Source organism: Myotis nattereri (assembly GCF_964212035.1).
Source record: "Myotis nattereri genome assembly, chromosome: 5".
NCBI lineage: Eukaryota > Metazoa > Chordata > Mammalia > Chiroptera > Vespertilionidae > Myotis > Myotis nattereri.
The window spans coordinates 106940936-106959591 of record NC_138080.1 but is presented as its reverse complement, the minus strand read 5'-3'; the positions used below and the strand labels follow the sequence as shown (position 1 = coordinate 106959591).

General features: G+C 43.0%; 1 protein-coding gene across 2 annotated transcripts in view; it reads right to left on the bottom strand.

The window, feature by feature from the left end:
- Positions 1 to 72: 72 nt before the first annotated feature.
- Positions 73 to 18656, bottom strand: part of SIMC1 (SUMO interacting motifs containing 1) — a 36083-nt gene continuing 17499 nt past the window's right edge. The window contains exons 3-10 of one of the 2 annotated variants that reach the window (XM_081092948.1): positions 17530 to 17762; positions 16700 to 16769; positions 14293 to 14447; positions 9427 to 9579; positions 6786 to 6914; positions 4584 to 4740; positions 4365 to 4449; positions 73 to 905 (exon numbers count right to left, since the gene is read on the bottom strand). In XM_081092948.1, the coding sequence (XP_080949074.1) occupies positions 643 to 905; positions 4365 to 4449; positions 4584 to 4740; positions 6786 to 6914; positions 9427 to 9579; positions 14293 to 14447; positions 16700 to 16769; positions 17530 to 17762 (1245 nt within the window). In that variant the 3' untranslated portion in view covers positions 73 to 642. Of the gene's footprint in view, positions 906 to 4364; positions 4450 to 4583; positions 4741 to 6785; positions 6915 to 9426; positions 9580 to 14292; positions 14448 to 16699; positions 17010 to 17529; positions 17763 to 18656 lie in introns of those variants that run through there. The other variant, XM_081092949.1, reaches the window with a different exon arrangement.

Genomic DNA, 18656 nt, shown 5'->3' with positions numbered 1-18656 from the left:
CTGTTGTTTTTGTCCTGTTAAGAGTCGTTATTGCATTCTGCTTACTCATAGCCATGGTAAGCAGGTAAACTTGGTATTTTGAAAAACCATTGCCTTTTTATTGTATCCTTTTAACATTTTTATAACACTCATCCTCTTATTTCTAACCTTCCATCCTTCCCCCGTTACATTAGATCTTAATAGACTTGCCACAAAATCAAATTCATAGGCAATATAACAGGTCTAATATTGATGTTTGTGTTCCATTGGGGAGAAATGAATGTGTCTCTTTCGAAACGGATCATCAGTACCTTGAGTAACATTTGATGTCTAGGATATGTTCAGAGGGATTTTTTTCACATCCTGAATGGAAATATTAAACATGTAAGTGCATATAGTATTACCTGTTTCAAAAAGTATAGATAAATAATTTATCAAAAAATATATACACCTTGTATATTTAAGCCATATTTGAGAATAGGCTATGATAGGATTATTTTAAAAAGGTATTACTAAAGAGTTAGAAAGTTGTTATAGCCTACAGATAAATAAGATAGGTTTGGTCCTGTAAGACTTTGAACTACTTTCCATACTTTCAGAACTTGCAAGTAGTTGGCGATACAGTTCAAGAGGTATTCTTGGTGCGCAGTGCATAGCAGGACCTCAGGGGCTGCTCCAGGGCTTGGGGGAGGGCTCTGCATCGGGGTTCAGGTCTGCAGCATAGAAGAGCAGGAGCTTCAACAAGTGCACTTTGTCTCGGAGCTGGGGGACCAGGGGCTCTCCCAGCATCTGGACCAGGCGGCTGCGGAAGGCCTCGATCTGCTTCTCCACGTCCACCACTGTGATGTCATCGCCTTGCTGGGGCTTGGGCTTAATCCTTTTGATTATTAAGTCTTTTCGATCGATCACCGAACTCCGTAAATGCTCTGCAAGAGGGAACAAGTCAGTTGAAAAGAACTGCTTTTTATCCCTTCCTGATTGAAGACACTGAAGTCCAATTTTAGTAGCAGGGTCTGGGCAAAGACTTGTCGCCTAGTTACTGGGACACAAGTCAACGGCCAAGTGGGTACCTGTGGTAACTATTTCCAAAAGGTCCATTGTTCTTGTTCTCTCTGGTACTCAAGTTTTTCATATTAAAAAAAATTTCTATTCCATTTTAATTTTCCCTTGGTTTAAACAATGAAACTATATTTAAGATTAACATAACCACTTGAAAAATATTCAAGTGAATTTTGAGTATCTTCAGGTAGATTTTTCCTAAGTATGGAAGAATGGCAAAGAAATACTGAACTTATATTTAGTAAGTTTATTGTGGTGTTGGTTTATTATAGTAACTGTTTAAGTGAAACCATTTTGTCTGCACTGTAGGGTAAGCCAAATGAGTAAATACATTTGTGCTCAGAAATGGGGGTGTGGGGCGTTGTTTCTTTTAGCCAGAGAATGCGTTCAACGGACAGCCCAGCACCCATGTCTTGTGGGGCTGCTCTGCCTCTGGAAATGTTTGTAAAATGTGAAGGTTCAGGTTATACTTCTCCCCAAAGTCAAGGGTCTAGACCAGGGGTGGGCAAACTTTTTGACTCGAGGGCCACAATGGGTTCTTAAACTGGACCGGAGGGCCGGAACAAAAGCATGGATGGAGTGTTTGTGTGAACTAATATAAATTCAAAGTAAACATCATTACATAAAAGGGTACGGTCTTTTTTTTTTTTTTTTTTTTTTTAGTTTTATTCATTTCAAACGGGCCGGATCCGTAGTTTGCCCACGGCTGGTCTATACGAAAGTAATTTAATCATGGGTAGGGAGTTAGAAACTCTCACTTTCTAATTTCATTAGCGATTTCATAGGAAAGTAATTCCTTCCAGTGTTTTCACTGCACAGACTTTGGCAACAGCCCCGAGTTTGAGTCCTGGCTCTGCCTTTCCTTTCTTCCCAGTCTTTGTGTCCCCATCTGTAAAGGTCAATGACTTTTTCAAGGTCATTGGATGGCATAAGCTAGTGTATGTGAATTTGCTTATCTTCCTTCTTCTCTCCATGTTAAGAGGCTTTTCAGCCTCTCCCTTTTCTCCCCCACCTTTGACAATTCAGGCCGAGCTCCCAATGTCCTCAGCCCGTGTGAAGAGGCAGAGATGACCAGGGAGCCCGCACTGACCAGGACACTGACCATTTCAGGGTGCCGTTCGGGGTAGGGCACTTTCAAACCACTGAAGCTGGAGAGGGCGTCAAGGATAAAACAGCATTGCATCGCAGCCCATTCATTCAGTACAGGGAGGCTTACATTTGTGAGGACTTGAAAGTTTATATTTGTATTATTTACTAATTATTGTATTCTTTATTTGTATTACAACTGTAAGCTTACTTTTGCCGCCCCTGTATGCTGATCTGAGGCCTGCCTTTCCCTTATTTTTTTTTAATTTTAGTATATTTTATTGATTTTTTACAGAGAGGAAGGGAGAGGGATAGAGAGTTAGAAACATCGATGAGAGAGAAACATCGATCAGCTGCCTCCTGCACACTCCATACTGGGGATGTGCCCACAACCAAGGTACATGCCCTTGACCAGAATTGAACCTGGGACCCTTGAGTCCGCAGGCTGACGCTCTATCCACTGAGCCAAACCAGTTAGGGCCCTTTCCCTTATTTGAAGCATAAGAATATTCTGTAATTAAACCAGAATCCATGTCTATGTTAAGTCACTATTGCCCATGATACAGGTGTATTTCCGGGGAAGCAAAACAGAAATGAACAAGACATTTTAAAGGTGAACTTTAAACAAAAACAAGCTGCTTTAATATTAAACTTTCTGCTAGATCTCCAAAAGAAATAGTTACAGAAAGCTCAGTGAGGCTAAGCACCCATGGAATTTGCCTTTGGGGCTTTGTTCTGAGTAGGTTATGTACTGTGCTTTGAGAGTGCTAAAAATGCCCCACTACGCAAGCATATGCTGTGGCCTTGACAATGCACTCTGTTTAGTTACAAGAACTTGAAACAGAGGAGACCCTTGGAGCGTACCCCTGTTTAGGCAAACAGGCAGACAAGGTCCACTCACAATGCCTGAGCCATGCCTACTCTTTCCTCACACCCACTTGCAAGCGGCATTGGCAGGTTAAATATTACCAACCCCATTCTGTAGAAGGAGAAACGGGTCTAGAGACCAAGTTAGCTGCACAACGCAGAGTAAGTGCTGGGCTTGGACTTAAACCCTGCTCTTCTGTCTTAAATCCAGAGCTTTTTTTTTCTGTCTCTACAACATCAGCCTCAGTTCTAGGCCCGGGAGGGTACAAAGACTTTCTTACCTTCCCAAGTGCCTCTACTGAGCTAAAATCAATGTCAACAGGATCATGCAGATAAATTTCATATACACACTTTCCCTATTGTTTGAGAATAAGATACTGCCCTTCTACCTCTCAATACTTCAGTATAGACCTCCTAAGATCAAGGACATTTACTTTCATAGGCCAGGATAATTATCAAAAATAGGAAATTTAATATTAATGCAGTTCTATAATCTGTTTAAATATCATCAATTGTCCCAATAATGTACTTTCTAGCTTCTTACTTCCTGGTTCAGGACCCCCTCTAGGGCCATGTTTTGCATTTAGTACTCACGTGCTTTAGTTCCTTTTTAAAATGGAGCAGTTTCTCGTTCCTCCGTTGTTTTGAAGAAAGTGGCACTTTTGAGGAGTACAGGCCAGTTCTGTGAAATCCCTCAAAATGGGTTTGTCTGATCCTTGTGATGAGGTCATGGACTTTTGGCAAGAATATTACATACATAAGGCTGAGGTGTCCTCGGGGCATCACCTCCAGAGGAATGCCAGTTTTCTTCTGCAGTTGCTATCTTTCCTTTTGTAATTAATTACATCACTTTTCCAAGGGCCCCATTAATCCTTGGCTAACCAATCATTCTCATTTGAAGCAGCTCTTTCTCAGCTTCGCCTGGGAGTTGAGCAGAGCCGCTCTGACAGACGTTAGGATGTCTGCTATCTTTTGTAGGATGTACACTTTCACCTTCCACTGATGCGCTCACTCTGTGTTTGCATCATACTGATGATGTTTATAATGTCCATAGTCAGTGAGCAATCGACCCAGCAAAGACATGGCCGTGACGGGCTGGGCCAGTTGCCAGGGCTAGTTAGGAAATGACTGAGCACCTCCCATGTTTTGGTGACTCTTGCTCACTCATACTGGTGAGGACCTATGTGTTACATACTGTCATGAACAGGTGAGCTCTTCTGTTTCAGAGCAGTGATTCCAGCTATGTCATTCCTTGTTCCTTACAGGTACAACCAAGGAACAATGCTAACTCACTGGAATCCCCGCGTAACTTTAATGCACAACACTGTCCCCCATGAGACTCCCACACCATCTTGAGCGCAAATGCTCCTTACCTCTGAGAACGTGTTGATAGCTGGATAACAGAAACTGCAGGTGCTCAACCAGCTCATCCCACATCTGCCACTGGGTTTTGTCCGACTGTGGAGACAGAGCACTTGCTAATAACCGCCTCCCTCAGTTAAAGGTTTCGTGCAGTTTCCTAGTCACTTGGACATGATGCTCAAAGGTTGGGGAAGGTGTCCTGGCCTGAACTGAAGCAGGGAGGCACGTACCTGACACTTGAGCAGCGACGTGGAATGGTTCAGGAAGTAGAGGGCCTGGGCCAGAGACAGGGGCAGGCGGGTGGGCGTCTCACAGCTGTGCAGGAATATGATCTCCAACACTTTGCAGCGCAGAAGGTGGCTTTCCATGGTGGTAAAGAACATCTCTCTGCATGGAGAAGGTGAAGAGGCAGCTAACCGGCACGGCTCTTATTTCCAGGAACACGTTCCACAATTCCCCCTCGGTGCTCTAACATTTGCCCTAAAACAGGCAGCTACAAAAGAACCTCATGGAGGCCTACACACTCACCAGCCCCGTGGACAGGGCAGACACAGAACCCGATGCAGGTCTGCACACTCACCAGCCCCGTGGACAGGGCAGACACAGAACCCGATGCAGGTCTGCACACTCACCAGCCCCGTGGACAGGGCAGACACAGAACCCGATGCAGGTCTGCACACTCACCAGCCCCGTGGACAGGGCTGACACAGAACCCGATGCAGGTCTACACACTCACCAGCCCCGTGGACAGGGCAGACACAGAACCCGATGCAGGTCTACACACTCACCAGCCCCGTGGACAGGGCTGACACAGATTTGTTCATGAACTAACAACTGCTAGAAATAGGAGAGCCTTGGTATTTGGAAAAGACCAATTTAGGACACATTAAGAAGAATTACTTCACTAAGAGAGTTAATATTGAGAATAATATTTCCGGATGTTCACAGTGTGCTAGATACTGTTTGTCTCAGTAAGGAACATTAAGATAAAGGATTTTCTAGTATAACTTGGTGAATGCCAATTTGCCCCCCTTCTGGGAGAGTTTTAAAGTAGGGCCACGTTTTACTTTAATTATTTTTGTCTGTGTTAAATCTAAATTTGCTTATAGTTATGTAGTCCTTAGATTTCTCACCTCTCAGCAGAATCTGGGCCTAAATGTTGACTGGTATGAGTTGGACCTAAATGAAGTGGTAATGGGAGCACAGATCTATGCACACCTCCTCTCTGACCTCTCACAGACTCCTCCTTTGAACAATGAACCTGGGGTTTAGAAGTCTTGGGTTTAAATTTGGATTCTGAATCTGATTAGCTGTGTAACCCTGGATTAGTTATTTCACTACATTTAGTATTTTTCTCGTCTTTTAGTATCATGAAAATATGAGAATGTGACCATGCCTGGCACATTGTAGGGACCCAATAAACACCTGTCTTAATTTAGCAGGGTGTTTTAATTAAATCTTTATGACAAATATTTGGAAGGACATTTTCTTCTAATGGAGGAACCAGAGCTGTGGAAGAATATTCTTGGCTGCCAACTGGGAGCGTCGGGGTTGGGGGTGAAAAGCAGAGAACCGAGGGAGATAATTTCTCCAATGCCCTCCCATAGTTACTTCCTGTACCAGCAAGTGTTTACGAATTCATATTCATTCCAGTTTGTCTTCCTCTGGATTCTAAAATTGCTGGTTCAAAGAAAGAATCATTAGTTCTAGCCAAGAACTCTCTTTCTTTATCCCCTCCTTATTCTGGTCTCTGGCTTATTCCGGAATTCCTTATTCTTACTCTCTGGGCTCATGCTACAGGTCCAGCCCTGCTCATTCTTGGTCATCTCTAATATTGGACATGCCTGTTCCATTCGCCTCTCGGGCCTCCCATGGATATTTACGCTAGGCTCCATGGCTGAGGGCCAGGGAAGAAGGCTGTGCTTAGCAGGTGAACCTTGAAGGATGAGTAAGATTGTTAGCTAAATGGGTAAAGTAGGAAAATTTAGGTTCCATTTAAGGTATCCCAACTTTTCCCCCAAAATTACGACTTCGTTGCAAATAATAATAATTCATTGAAAACTGTCTTCTTGCCCTAACTGGTTTGGCTCAGTGGATAGAGCATCGGCCTGCGGACTGAAGGGTCCCAGATTCGATTCAGGTCAAGGGCATGTACCTGGGTTGCGGGCACATCCCCAGTAGGGAGTGTGCAGGAGGCAGCTGATCGATGTTTCTCTCTCATCGATGATTCTAACTCTCTACCCCTCTCCCTTCCTCTCTGTAAAAAATCAATAAAATATATTTAAAAAAAGAAAACTGTCTTCTTTTAGAGGTTATAGAAACAGGAACTACCTCCCCACTCCCACTCCCCCTCCCCAATTTAACTACTGTTTGGAATTTTCTTTCAAAATTAAGTTCCTGGTATAAAAAAGAAAAACAGAACTAAGACTCACCTCTGACTCCTTTCCGGAATGTCCAGCACAAACCCAAACATCATCTCGGCAATTTTATTCGAGCTGCAGGTGGGGGTCCTGTCCACCTCCACGGCTATGGACAGCATCCTCTGCAGCTGGCACACAATCCTGAGTCCAGAACAGATACGGGTGAGCAGGAGGTCGGAATGAGCCACCTGCTGGCAGGGAGGAGGTCCCACCAGCGTTCTACAGGGTCTTTGTAAAGCACACAGTAGGTCAGGGAGAACTACTCAAGCCACCAGCATGCTTTTGTTCAGCAGTTTCACCTACCTGGATCCCTTTTGCCAGATCATACTATCTGAACCTCTCAGAACCTGGGGTTGAGCTGCAAAAGCAAGCTGCTTTTAAATTCAAAGATAGAAACATACAGTTATAAGGATCTAGAGTACTTTGAGGATCATCTAGCCTATAACTTTTGCTATGCAGATGAAGAAATGGGTCCAGAACTGCTTCCAAGTATTTGAATCTCTTCCATACAGGTGGAGACACAGAGGTGGGGAAAAGTAGGCTAACAGCTGTGAAACGCAGAGCTTATTGTATTATTTATTAATTATTGTATTATGTCTTTTTCCAACTGCAAACCTGCTTTGCCCACCCTTGTAGATATTTACCATATAGTTTTCTCCTATTACTGATTCCTTTACATTAATCTTTTGCTCAGTTCATTCTCAGAACTTCAACCGCTGGAACGAGGCCCTCTCCCATGAGACCTCACCAGCTGATATGGCAGAAGGAATCTGGACAACCTCTCAGAAAGTCCACCTTTTCTAACATGCATTATTATTGTGATGGAAGAGAGCGCTGTTGGCAGAAAATCTGTAGGCGGTGACACAATAGGTGGACCAGAGGCATGGGCCTTAGATTCTGGGCCGGCAGTGACAAGCTGTTCACCTGTTGACAAATTACTGACAGGCCTGGTTCAGAAAGTTGTGAGTGCTCTGAGGGACATCTGGCAGACAGGGGGTCATTAATGATAAACAGTAGTGCCTATTATTGTTGGTAAGATCTATTAGTATTCACTTCTAATCAATTTCTCATTACTATTATTTATGTGAGATTAGCTTCCCTTAAAGGAACTAAGTGGGCCTCTCTTGAATCTGTAAACTGGGGTTCTGGGATAGCCCTACTTCAAGGCTGCCCAAGTCAATGCTTTTTTGCTCCAAGACATTCTCCATTTTGATACAAGATTGTCTCCTAAGTTAGTCAAAACCCATAGGCCTTCTATGAAAATCCGTGCAACTAGATTGTAATATAGCGTTGTGAATTTAAGCACAAACGCTGTGTTTGAAAAGCCGAGTGTGACTGATTTCTCACAGTGACTGACACAGGATAGAGGGTTACTTGTATAAGGGCAGCTCCAGCTGCTAAAATCTTGGCATCTCTCAAAAAATACCTAGACCACTCTCAACCCCATAAAAGAACTCCAGGAATCTCTTTCCGGTGCTGAGGTCCTGGGACCGGCCTGGTCTGAACCACTGCTGTTATAACCTGGTAGAACCACTGCTGTTATAACCCGGTCTGAACCACTGCTGTTATAACCTGGTCTGAACCACAGCTGTTATAACCCGGTCTGAACCACTGCTGTTATAACCTGGTCTGAACCACTGCTGTTATAACCCGGTCTGAACCACTGCTGTTATAACCTGGTCTGAACCACTGCTGTTATAACCTGGTCTGAACCACTGCTGTTATAACCTGGTCTGAACCACAGCTGTTATAACCCGGTCTGAACCACTGCTGTTATAACCCGGTCTGAACCACTGCTGTTATAACCCGGTCTGAACCACTGCTGTTATAACCTGGTCTGAACCACTGCTGTTATAACCTGGTCTGAACCACAGCTGTTATAACCTGGTCTGAACCACTGCTGTTATAACCTGGTCTGAACCACTGCTGTTATAACCTGGTCTGAACCACAGCTGTTATAACCTGGTCTGAACCACTGCTGTTATAACCTGGTCTGAACCACTGCTGTTATAACCTGGTCTGAACCACTGCTGTTATAACCTGGTCTGAACCACAGCTGTTATAACCTGGTCTGAACCACTGCTGTTATAACCTGGTCTGAACCACTGCTGTTATAACCTGGTCTGAACCACAGCTGTTATAACCTGGTCTGAACCACTGCTGTTATAACCTGGTCTGAACCACTGCTGTTATAACCTGGTCTGAACCACTGCTGTTATAACCTGGTAGAACCGGCAGGCTGAACGGCCAGACTCCTCCCAGGACTGGAGGAGAGAGACGCAGGTCCTCGAGGACTAGAGGCTGCCGATCGCCCACTACCCATCCCTTCTCTTCTGTCAGTGAAGCTGAAGGATGCGCAGCTGTAACTGCACTGTCTCTTGGTGTCCAGGAAAGGGAGGGCTGTATCCTCGTTTTTTGTTTCACTTCAGTTTATAAATTTGTGTTTACTTATGGAGTCCTATCCATCTAGGGGAAAGCATCTGCTGTTGTTCTACCTTTGGAATTAGAAATTTAGCCTTTGATCAAACAAGACAGTCTTTAGTGAGAATCATTCTGTTTCAGGGCTTGTTAACTTGGGGGAACTGCTCTTAGGAGTCGGGCTGTTTCTACAGTCAATCCCAGCAGCCCCAGCAAAGGCAGCGTCTGCCCTTACACCTGAGTGGTGTTCTTCGTCAGAGGAGGCTGGGGAGAAGCGTGGCTACTGCTGGCCTTCATGGTGCCTGTTCCCGAACAGGTATGACTCCCATTTGGGGGCTGAGTTAATCCACCTTCCGTCACTGCTTTAACCAACCACTTGATCACATCTCTGCAAGGGAAAACAGATAAGAAAACGTTTAAACTTTTGTCTGATTGTATGGTGCTCAGAACTGCAGCCTTATCCTGGGCTCCTAAACCCCTAGGATTCCCCAATGGCAACAGAAGGCCCTTAGGCTACTTTCAATGTACGTAAGTCTACTGGAAACCACACACTAAATGCAGTAGGGTTATACACGTAACTAAGATACCAACATTTACTGAGTTACCATCATTGAAAGGTACCTCCAAGGTCTAAGAGCACTATTTCTGGCTTCCTGACCAGAAACATCCCTTGACTAGGTGGTGAGCTGAAGTGAATGACCACAGAAGTCCTTGCTGGCTTTCACTTGTTAGGTATCATCTATTAATGCTAACACTCCAGGTTTAAAGTATGTACAGCAGAGTCATATTTTACACAGGGTGTAGGCTCTAAAGGTCAGCAAGGCAAAAACATCTTATACAGTCAAAATTCCTTTGATGATCACTTAGGTAACCGAGGCAGAAACGGTGGATTGAACACACACAGCTAACTTTGTATCTTTCAAAAATCCCACTAATAAATACTACAGTAAATCATTTTTAAAAATCTACAAGGAATGAGAAAAAAAGGTGAAAACAAATCATGAAATTTTAGAAATCAGGAGGAAAATGAAGTATATTCACATAACAGAATATTATATAATAGTGGAAATGGATAAGCTACAGTGTTAGGTAACAATATGGACAAATCTTAGTATTCTGTAATATTAAGTGAAAAATAAAAGACTTTTTAAATAACGGATTACATATAGCATGATATCCTTTTATATAAAGCTAAAAATAAAAATATATACTTTGTAGGAACACATGCAGATGTAATAAAACTACATAAAAAAAGTAATCGAAGTAGCTTATAACTTCTTAACAGTGATTCTGGAAGCTAGAAGACAGTGGAAGATTTCCTTCAACTTTCTGTAGGAAAGTTATTTCTTTTTTTTTTAATTCAATCTTTATAGTTCAGATTATTACATTTGTTCCTCTTTTTCCCCCCCATAACTCCCCTCCTCCCAGTTCCCACCCCACCCTCCGCCCTCACTCCCCACCTACTGTCCTCATCCATAGGTGCACGATTTTTGTCCAGTCTCTTTCCGCGTCCCCCTCACCCCTTTCCCCCACAAGAATAGTCAGTCCACTCCCTTTCTATGCCCCTGATTCTATTATAATCACCAGTTCATTCTGTTCATCAGATTATTCACTTGATTTTCAGATTCACTTGTTGATAGATGTGTATTTGTTGTTCATAATTTGTATCTTTACCTTTTTCTTCTTCTTCCTCTTCTTAAAGGATACCTTTCAGCACTTCCTATAATATTGGTTTGGTGGTGATGAACTCCTTTAGCTTTTTCTTATCTGTGAAGCTCTTTATCTGACCTTCGATTCTGAATGATAGCTTTGCTGGATAAAGTAATCTTGGTTGTAGGTTCTTGGCATTCATCACTTTGAATATTTCTTGCCACTCCCTTCTGGCCTGCAAAGTTTCTGTTGAGAAATCAGCTGACAGTCGTATGGGTACTCCCTTGTAGGTAACTGACTGTTTTTCTCTTGCTGCTTTTAAGGTTTTGTCTTTGTCTTTTGCTCTTGGCATTTTAATTATGATGTGTCTTGGTGTGGTCCTCTTTGGATTCCTTTTGTTCGGGGTTCTCTGCGCTTCCTGGACTTGTAAGTCTATTTCTTTCATCAGGTCATCAGGTAGGGGAAGTTTTCTGTCATTATTTCTTCAAATAGGTTTTCAATATCTTGCTTTCTCTCTTCCTCTGGCACCCCTATAATTCGGATGTTGGTACGCTTGAAGCTGTCCCAGAAGCTCCTTACACTATCTTCGTATTTTTGGATTCTTTTTCCATTTTGCTTTTCCGGTTGGGTGTTTTTTGCTTCTTCGTATTTCAAATCGTTGACTTGATTCTTGTGATCCTCTAGTCTGCTGTTGGGATTCTGTATAATATTCTTTATTTCAGTCAGTGGATGCTTAATTTCTAGTTGGTCCTTTATCACAACCTCGAGGGTCTCATCAGATTTCTTGTAGGTCTCATTAAGTTTATCGGCAGTTTCTAGAAAATTCTTGAAAAACCTTAAAAGTGTGGTTTTGAACTCTATATCTAGTAGTTTGCTTTCCTCCATTTCTGTCATTTGTGTCCTTTTTCTTTGTCTCCGCATTTTTTATGGTTTCCTATGTTGATAAAGTGGTTTTCTGTGTTAAGTGTCCTCTAGGGCCCAGTGGTTCAGCCTCCCCAGTTACCTGAGGAGGACACTCTTGGTGCACCCCCTTGTGGTCTTTGTGCACAGTCTTGTTGTAGTTAAGCCTTGATTGTTGTAGGTATCACTGGGAGGAATTGACCTCCAGGCCAATTGGCTGTGAAAATCAGCTGTGTCTGCAGTGGGAGAACTTCTGTGCTGGAGACACCACACCGGGGCAAGACTTGCTTCAATGGGGCTTTGGTGCTCACTGAGTCTGCCCCGAGTATGTCCTTTATGGTTCCACGGAGCCGCAAACTGGATGGTCCCACTCTGACCTCTGGGTACACTGGCTCCTGGATCTCTAGGGAGGTGCTAATCTAGCCTCTGCCTGAGGCTATCCAGCAAAAGTCTCCCTGCAGGGCTTGGGCGGGGCAGGATCAACAGGGCGAGGCTAGCAGTTATGGCTGCTCTCAGAGGCCCTGCTTCTCAGTGTCCCGACAATGGCTGCAAGCCCCTCCGAGAGAAAGCTGCCCTTGAGTTCCGACCGATGCCAGAAAGTCCCGCTTCTCCCATATGAGTCTGGGTCCCCAGAGACTCGCCTGGAAATGGAGCTCGGAGCCTGAGACTCCCTCCCAACTGAAAACGACAACCGCGCCCTCAGCCGCCAGCCTGCTCTGCATGCGCCTCTGTACCTTAATATTTTACTTCCGCACTGTGCCTCCTCTGAGTCTCGGTATGCTTTTCTCTTTCCTTCTAGTTGTAGAATTTCCACTCAGCCAGCCTTCCTGTGGTTCTGGATGATGTCCGTTCCATCTTTTAGTTATATTTTTGAAGTCGTTGTTCGAGGCAGCAAACTCCGGTGTTTACCTATGCCACCATCTTGGTTTCTCAGGAAAGTTATTTCTAATCTAAATGTCTACACTCAGTTATGAATCAATTTGTGGGAAGATAATTTCAGACATACAAGATCTCAAAAATTTTACTTCCCACATACCTTTCTAAGATTCTACTGGTGACTGGTCCATCGAAAGGAGGGAGTGAACCAAGAAAGAGAAGAAGTAGAGCAAATAAGAGTCTAACACTAGGAACAGGCAGAAGGAACTCCCTCATTTACAGTAAGGATTGGCAAAGAGGACAATCGATCCAGATTAAAGGAGGCCAAAATGTTTCACCATAGATATTTGAGAAGAAACTGGTAAGACTAGCCAGTGCAAATAAACATCTGAGGGGAGGTTCAGACCAAATAGTAAAGAATTTGGGATTGATTTCCAATATGCACAAAGAATACAAGGAAACTAAAACTAAGGCAATTATCAACTCAAAGGAAAATAAAAAGGTATCATAGTTTAGTATTGACTCAACTCTGACTAGCTACATAGCCATAGTAATAGAAACATCAAATACTAACCTATACAAAATTATGATATAACTATATTAATGGTATGGGGGCTGGGAAATGTGTGTATGGAGGAAGGAGGTAGGGAGCAAAAAGAGCCAACTCCTCATCTTTCATGTGGGAAATTGATAGTAGCTAGTAATAAAGAAGTCAAGAATTAGCAACACAGCAGGTTATTTAGCCACACAGATGTAAATATCCAAAGAATCAAATGAAAGAGTTGAAAGTAATTACCACTGTGGGAAAGGAAAATGCAGGTAAAGGGACTGGGGACTAGTATATTTCTTAAATCTTATGGAACTAATTTACCCGTTGTGGGCACAGTTAGAAAAGAAAATCCCGTACAAAGGGGTCATAAGGAGACTGACTTACCATCTCTTTTAAAACCTTATCTGTGAGGAATAATTTATATACAATAAATGGCATACAGGTTTTGTGTGATGCGTTTTGATAAATACATACATACATCCATGTAGCCACAACCTTAATCTCATATCCATCTCTTACTGAATCAAAGACAGCTAGTTTTCCCATCTGATAAAGCACAAATGCAGGACCTGGTTTGCATTTTGAGGGCACAAATGTCTGTTTTTAAACCCAAGAATCGCTCTGTATAGTAAGAGGCTCACATCAGGAGAGGTGGGAATGAAAGTGACTGGCAACATTGGCTAGAGTGGGATCCTGTCTCCCGTTGCCTACTCTATCCAATGCCTTACATTCACACAGCAGAATGGTTGGCAGAACTGCCCTCATTCAAACTGGTATTTTCTAATTTAAAACCCAACTATGCTCTCCTGTGCTCTTTGAGGATTCTCTACTTACTAATTCTCTATCCCTAGACTGACTAAGAGGAGTTGAGGTTTCTCCTAGATCTCCTGAGGTTGTTTGGACAATAGGGAAATAGACTCAAGGAAGTCTGATGGCCTTGAGAGAAAAACGCAAGCTCTGGTGCCCAGCATACGCTTGGTACGGAGAGCATGTGTTTTAGGGCGGTCTGTGGTTTCAGTGACTGTCCCTGGCCCACCACCCGCTCTGGATGGTCTCGCCCATCTGGTGTTCCCTGGCCTACCTATCCCCCCGCCTCTGGCCCTCCCAGTGCTCAGGGCCGGTTACCTGACGTTGTGGGGCTGCTTGTCACAGGACAGCACCATGTTGGCAATGGACTGCTGCAGGTGCTGGCGCTGCTTCCGCAGGGTGTGCTGGAAGTCATCCTCCAGGGTCTGGACCACATAGCGCAGAAAAAGGACTCGCCCAGGCAGATGTTGTCCCTGTGGGAGAGAAATGAGAAGTATTTCATCTCCTGGGTGACAGTGAGCACTGGGCTCTCATAAAGACTTAGTCAAAGGAAGGCCACAAGTCAACAGTGTGTCTATACTGGAAAGGGAGAGAGCAGGCAGACTAGGTCATTACAAAAGAGGGCAAATAGGACATTCCTGGAGGCTCAGGAGTGCAGACTTTCTGATGGTAAGAGATGACCATGGGAAGTGAGTCTCTCACTAAATCTATCAGTTTCAGAATAAACCCTTAACTGTAGCTCTCAGAACAGAGAGGCAGGAACCGGCTCCCCAATAACTCTGCTGAACTGCTAGATCAAGCAACCAGGACATCCCCCCGGCCGCTGACCTTCTATAATGTGAGCTGATGCGCAGCCTTACTGTGTAAGCAAGTCTGCGGTGGGTTTTCTGTTACAGGTGAGAAGACCCTCCCTGAGAAAGCCCGCCCGGGCGGGTAGAGAGCGTGGGCTCTGGTGGCACACGGACCTCATTTACGGATTTTTGTGTTTGATCCTCTTATTAGCTTAGGCCTCTGAGTCTCAGTGTCCCTGTGATTTCTGTGGTGCCCATTCTAACCAAAGCCAATGTCAGTACCTGTCACCCAGCAGGCGGCACGCACAGTCAGCAGCTTCCCTTTCCTAGGAGACAAGTGCTGGGATCCAGGCCTGGGAACTCAGGCTTTGAAATTTCAAAGAATGAGCGGGCACCCAACCATTTCTGGCCTCTGTGGGGACTTTTCAAACACCACAGGGCAGGCATGTTTCCTAGAAACCAAACTCTTGGTCAACAGGAAGAAGAATGACCATTCTAAGTATTTCTACCATTTCTTTCTTTGGAGGATGTGGGGATGGGATACCTTTGTCTTCTAAAGTATAATTTTTTTCTCTAATCTTTATTGATATAAATGCTTTTGAAAAACTCAAGTACGTGTGCTAGATTTATGAAGAGTCTTCCAGTGACACCTCTCCATAGCCCCTCCAGTGCCCTGCAGGGAAGAGCCTGAACTCTTCTGAAGGTTACCCTAAATATCTCTTAAAAAATGCTTTTATCACACTATTTTTTTTTATCAGCTTTAGACATTACCTATTGGTTTCTGCTATGCTAGATGAGGATTTATCTCATTTATGCCACATCCCAGTTCTCTTCCTAAAATAACTACCTCAATTTATGTTCCAACACCTACAAATAATACATTCTATCTCTATGCTGTAAGATAAGGATACTGTAATAGCCCCACTATTCTCAGAGATGCTATCTCTTTTCACTTCCCAACCTTTATCTTCTATACTTTTCTATTTTCTACTGTCAAAACTAATAAAATTGTCTTCCATGCTTTGTAAAAAATTGATTTTAAACATGATAACCAAATAGTGTTCACAGTGTGAGGACCATATTAAAATTATTTATTACACTGGAGATCCATATAGTATTCTAAGAAAATCATTTGTTTCTGGTGAAGATTTTTTATTTTCTTAAAGCTTCTTTTATATCCTTTCTACATTGCTTGACATTATCAGTTTACTTCTTTGATCTCCTCAAGAATGGTGTTGAATTTTGAGAATACCCTTCTTTCCCAAATTGATTTATTTTGGTATTTTTAAAAACAACTTATTGACAAACCATAAAATTCATCCATTTTAAATGTACAACTCAATGATTTGTTATAAATATATCAAGTTCTGCAACCATCACCATCACCATTTTATTTATTATTATTATTTTTTTAATTGTTGACATTACACATGTCCCTGATGTCTCTGTTTGCCCTCCTCCACCCAGACCGTCCCCACCCGCCCCCCCCCCGGCCCTCACCACATTGTGGTCTGTGTCCACTGGCCATGCATACATGTCCTTTGGGCAGGTTTCCTCCCTCCTTGGCTGCAGCCCTTTCCGTATGTACTCTAGCCTCTGCCTTTCTCTGCCTGGCTTCATCAGTCATCACTCTTACCTCTCCTCTTCCCATCTTCATTCAGATCTAATGTCCTTATTTTCATTGCCATGGATTTATGACTTTCCCTACTCATTTACGATTATTGCTCATGGGACCTCAAGAAAGAGAGGGATAAGTGAATGTCCTCAATCTTGAATTAGAAGCCAGCACATACCATTTCAGTAGGAATTATCTGATGGGGATGAGAGTATAAAGGAAATAATGGCCAAAGACCTTACTATCAGATTTGTTGTTACTTTTGTTTCTAGTTAAAATTTCCTCTGCAAAAGACACACCCTCGTAACGTTGACGTTACCTCTTCCTCCATGACGTACGTGAGCAGCTTCCAGTCCCACTCCACGGTCTTGGCGTTAGCTGGATGGAGCCTGAAAGTCAAGTGACATGAAGTGAGTGTTCTGGAGACCTTAGTGGGAGAAGGGATGGGATCTAGGAGGTAGAAGCAAGAAGCCTCCTCTTATCCTGAGTGCTTTTGCCACCCCCCTTTGATACACTACTGTCAACTGAAGGTAGTAGAATTTCTTTTTCTTTTTTTGCCACCCAGTGTCCATTTCTCTTTTGGAGGCATTAGTGGCCCAATCTTGCCCGGAGGAAATCAACTTTCATTAGTGAGCCCCTGGCTTTACCACAGGACCCTGGATGAAGCCTATGAAGCGCACTGGCCAGTAACTTCTACCCCTCAGCTCACAGGGACTGTCTCACAGATGGGCTCATGTTGTAGGTTATGCCGATTAAATCCTGTCAGACTCCATTGCAGAACTCTTGTGTGATTGTAAAGGAAGCAGATTCCCTCTCCCACTCAGAGTGTCATAAAAGCTAGACTGAGAAGGCTACCACATGACGCCTGAAAACAGAAGCAAAGCAGAGCTGAAACATGAGTCTTTGTAACTGTTTTTGAACTGAATTAAGTCGTTTTATTCCTAGGTTTCTAGTAACGTGCATCATTAAATTCTCTTTTACTACCTGTTAAAGCCAGTTTGGACTGGCTTTCCTGTCAACTAGTAATCCAAATAACACTAGTATACTAAGGCACCCTCTCTAATGGTTAGCTGAATAAGGCCTAGGCAAGAGAAAGCTATGCCCCAGTCTAGGCTCCCTAGAAGGTTTGCCCACATCTAAGATTCATACTGTTGAATTTTCATGAGAAGCATGTAGGCCTCCTTTAGGACGTCCACGGACTCAGAGCCACTGAGCAGGATTTTCTGGATGATGTGAGCCACAATTTCTCTGGGTGGGTAATGCTGGGGTGACACGAAGTCCATCAAAAACTGCACCGTCCCCAGGGGAAAATTTTCTTCAATGGTGTTTGTTACCATTCTTAGTCTTCGATGGGGGATGGGTTCTAATTTTTGAGCCTTGTTCTGTAGAGATAAAGAGAAATAAATTAGGATGGGTTTTCTACAGACTTAAAAACAAGAGGTTCTGAAACAGGTTGAAGACAGCAAAGCTTTACATGCATTTGAAATATTCATATTTTTTTTTAAAGTTTGAAATATTCATATTTTTTTTTAAAGACTGGAAGGCCTTATCTAAGAATGTTCAATGACATGGGCAAATGCTTATATTAAGTTAAAAAATAAGAATTCAGTATTATACATATAACATGATTTCATCTGTGTTAAAATATAGCATAGAAAGAAAAGCACAAAAGAGTCAAGAGCTAGCCTAAGCTGATTTTGGGGTGAGGGTGATAAGATATTTGGGGTAGCTATAATAGCTTATCAGGTACTGAAATAGAGGAAGAAATATATTTTTAAATATGTTTTATTAGGAGAAGAATCCGATTTTTTCTTTTTCTTTTTTTGAGTTGCTAGTAAATATTAAGTTGTTTTCTCACCCAAAAAAGTATGTATATAAAGTCTGGGAGAGAAAAATGTGAAAGTGGTTTCTATTATCTGGGTAGTGGAATTATAGTGATTTTCTTCTGTATATGCTCTTTTGTATTTTCAATTTTTTCATAATAGACATATATTATTTTCATAACCAGAAGAAGAACAAACATTAAGAAGTTTGATATGGGAATAACAGCAATAATTATAAAACAATTTTTGTACATTGAACTTATCCTCATTTCTTACAACAACCTTAAGAAATACTTATTATTGCCCTGGCTGGTTTGGCTCAGTGACTGAGCACTGGCCTGCGGACTAAAGGGTCCCGGGTTCAATTCCGGTCAAGGGCACATGCCCAGATTTCGGGCTTAATCCCCAGTAGGGGGCATGCAGGAGGCAGTTGATCAGTGATTCTCTCTCATC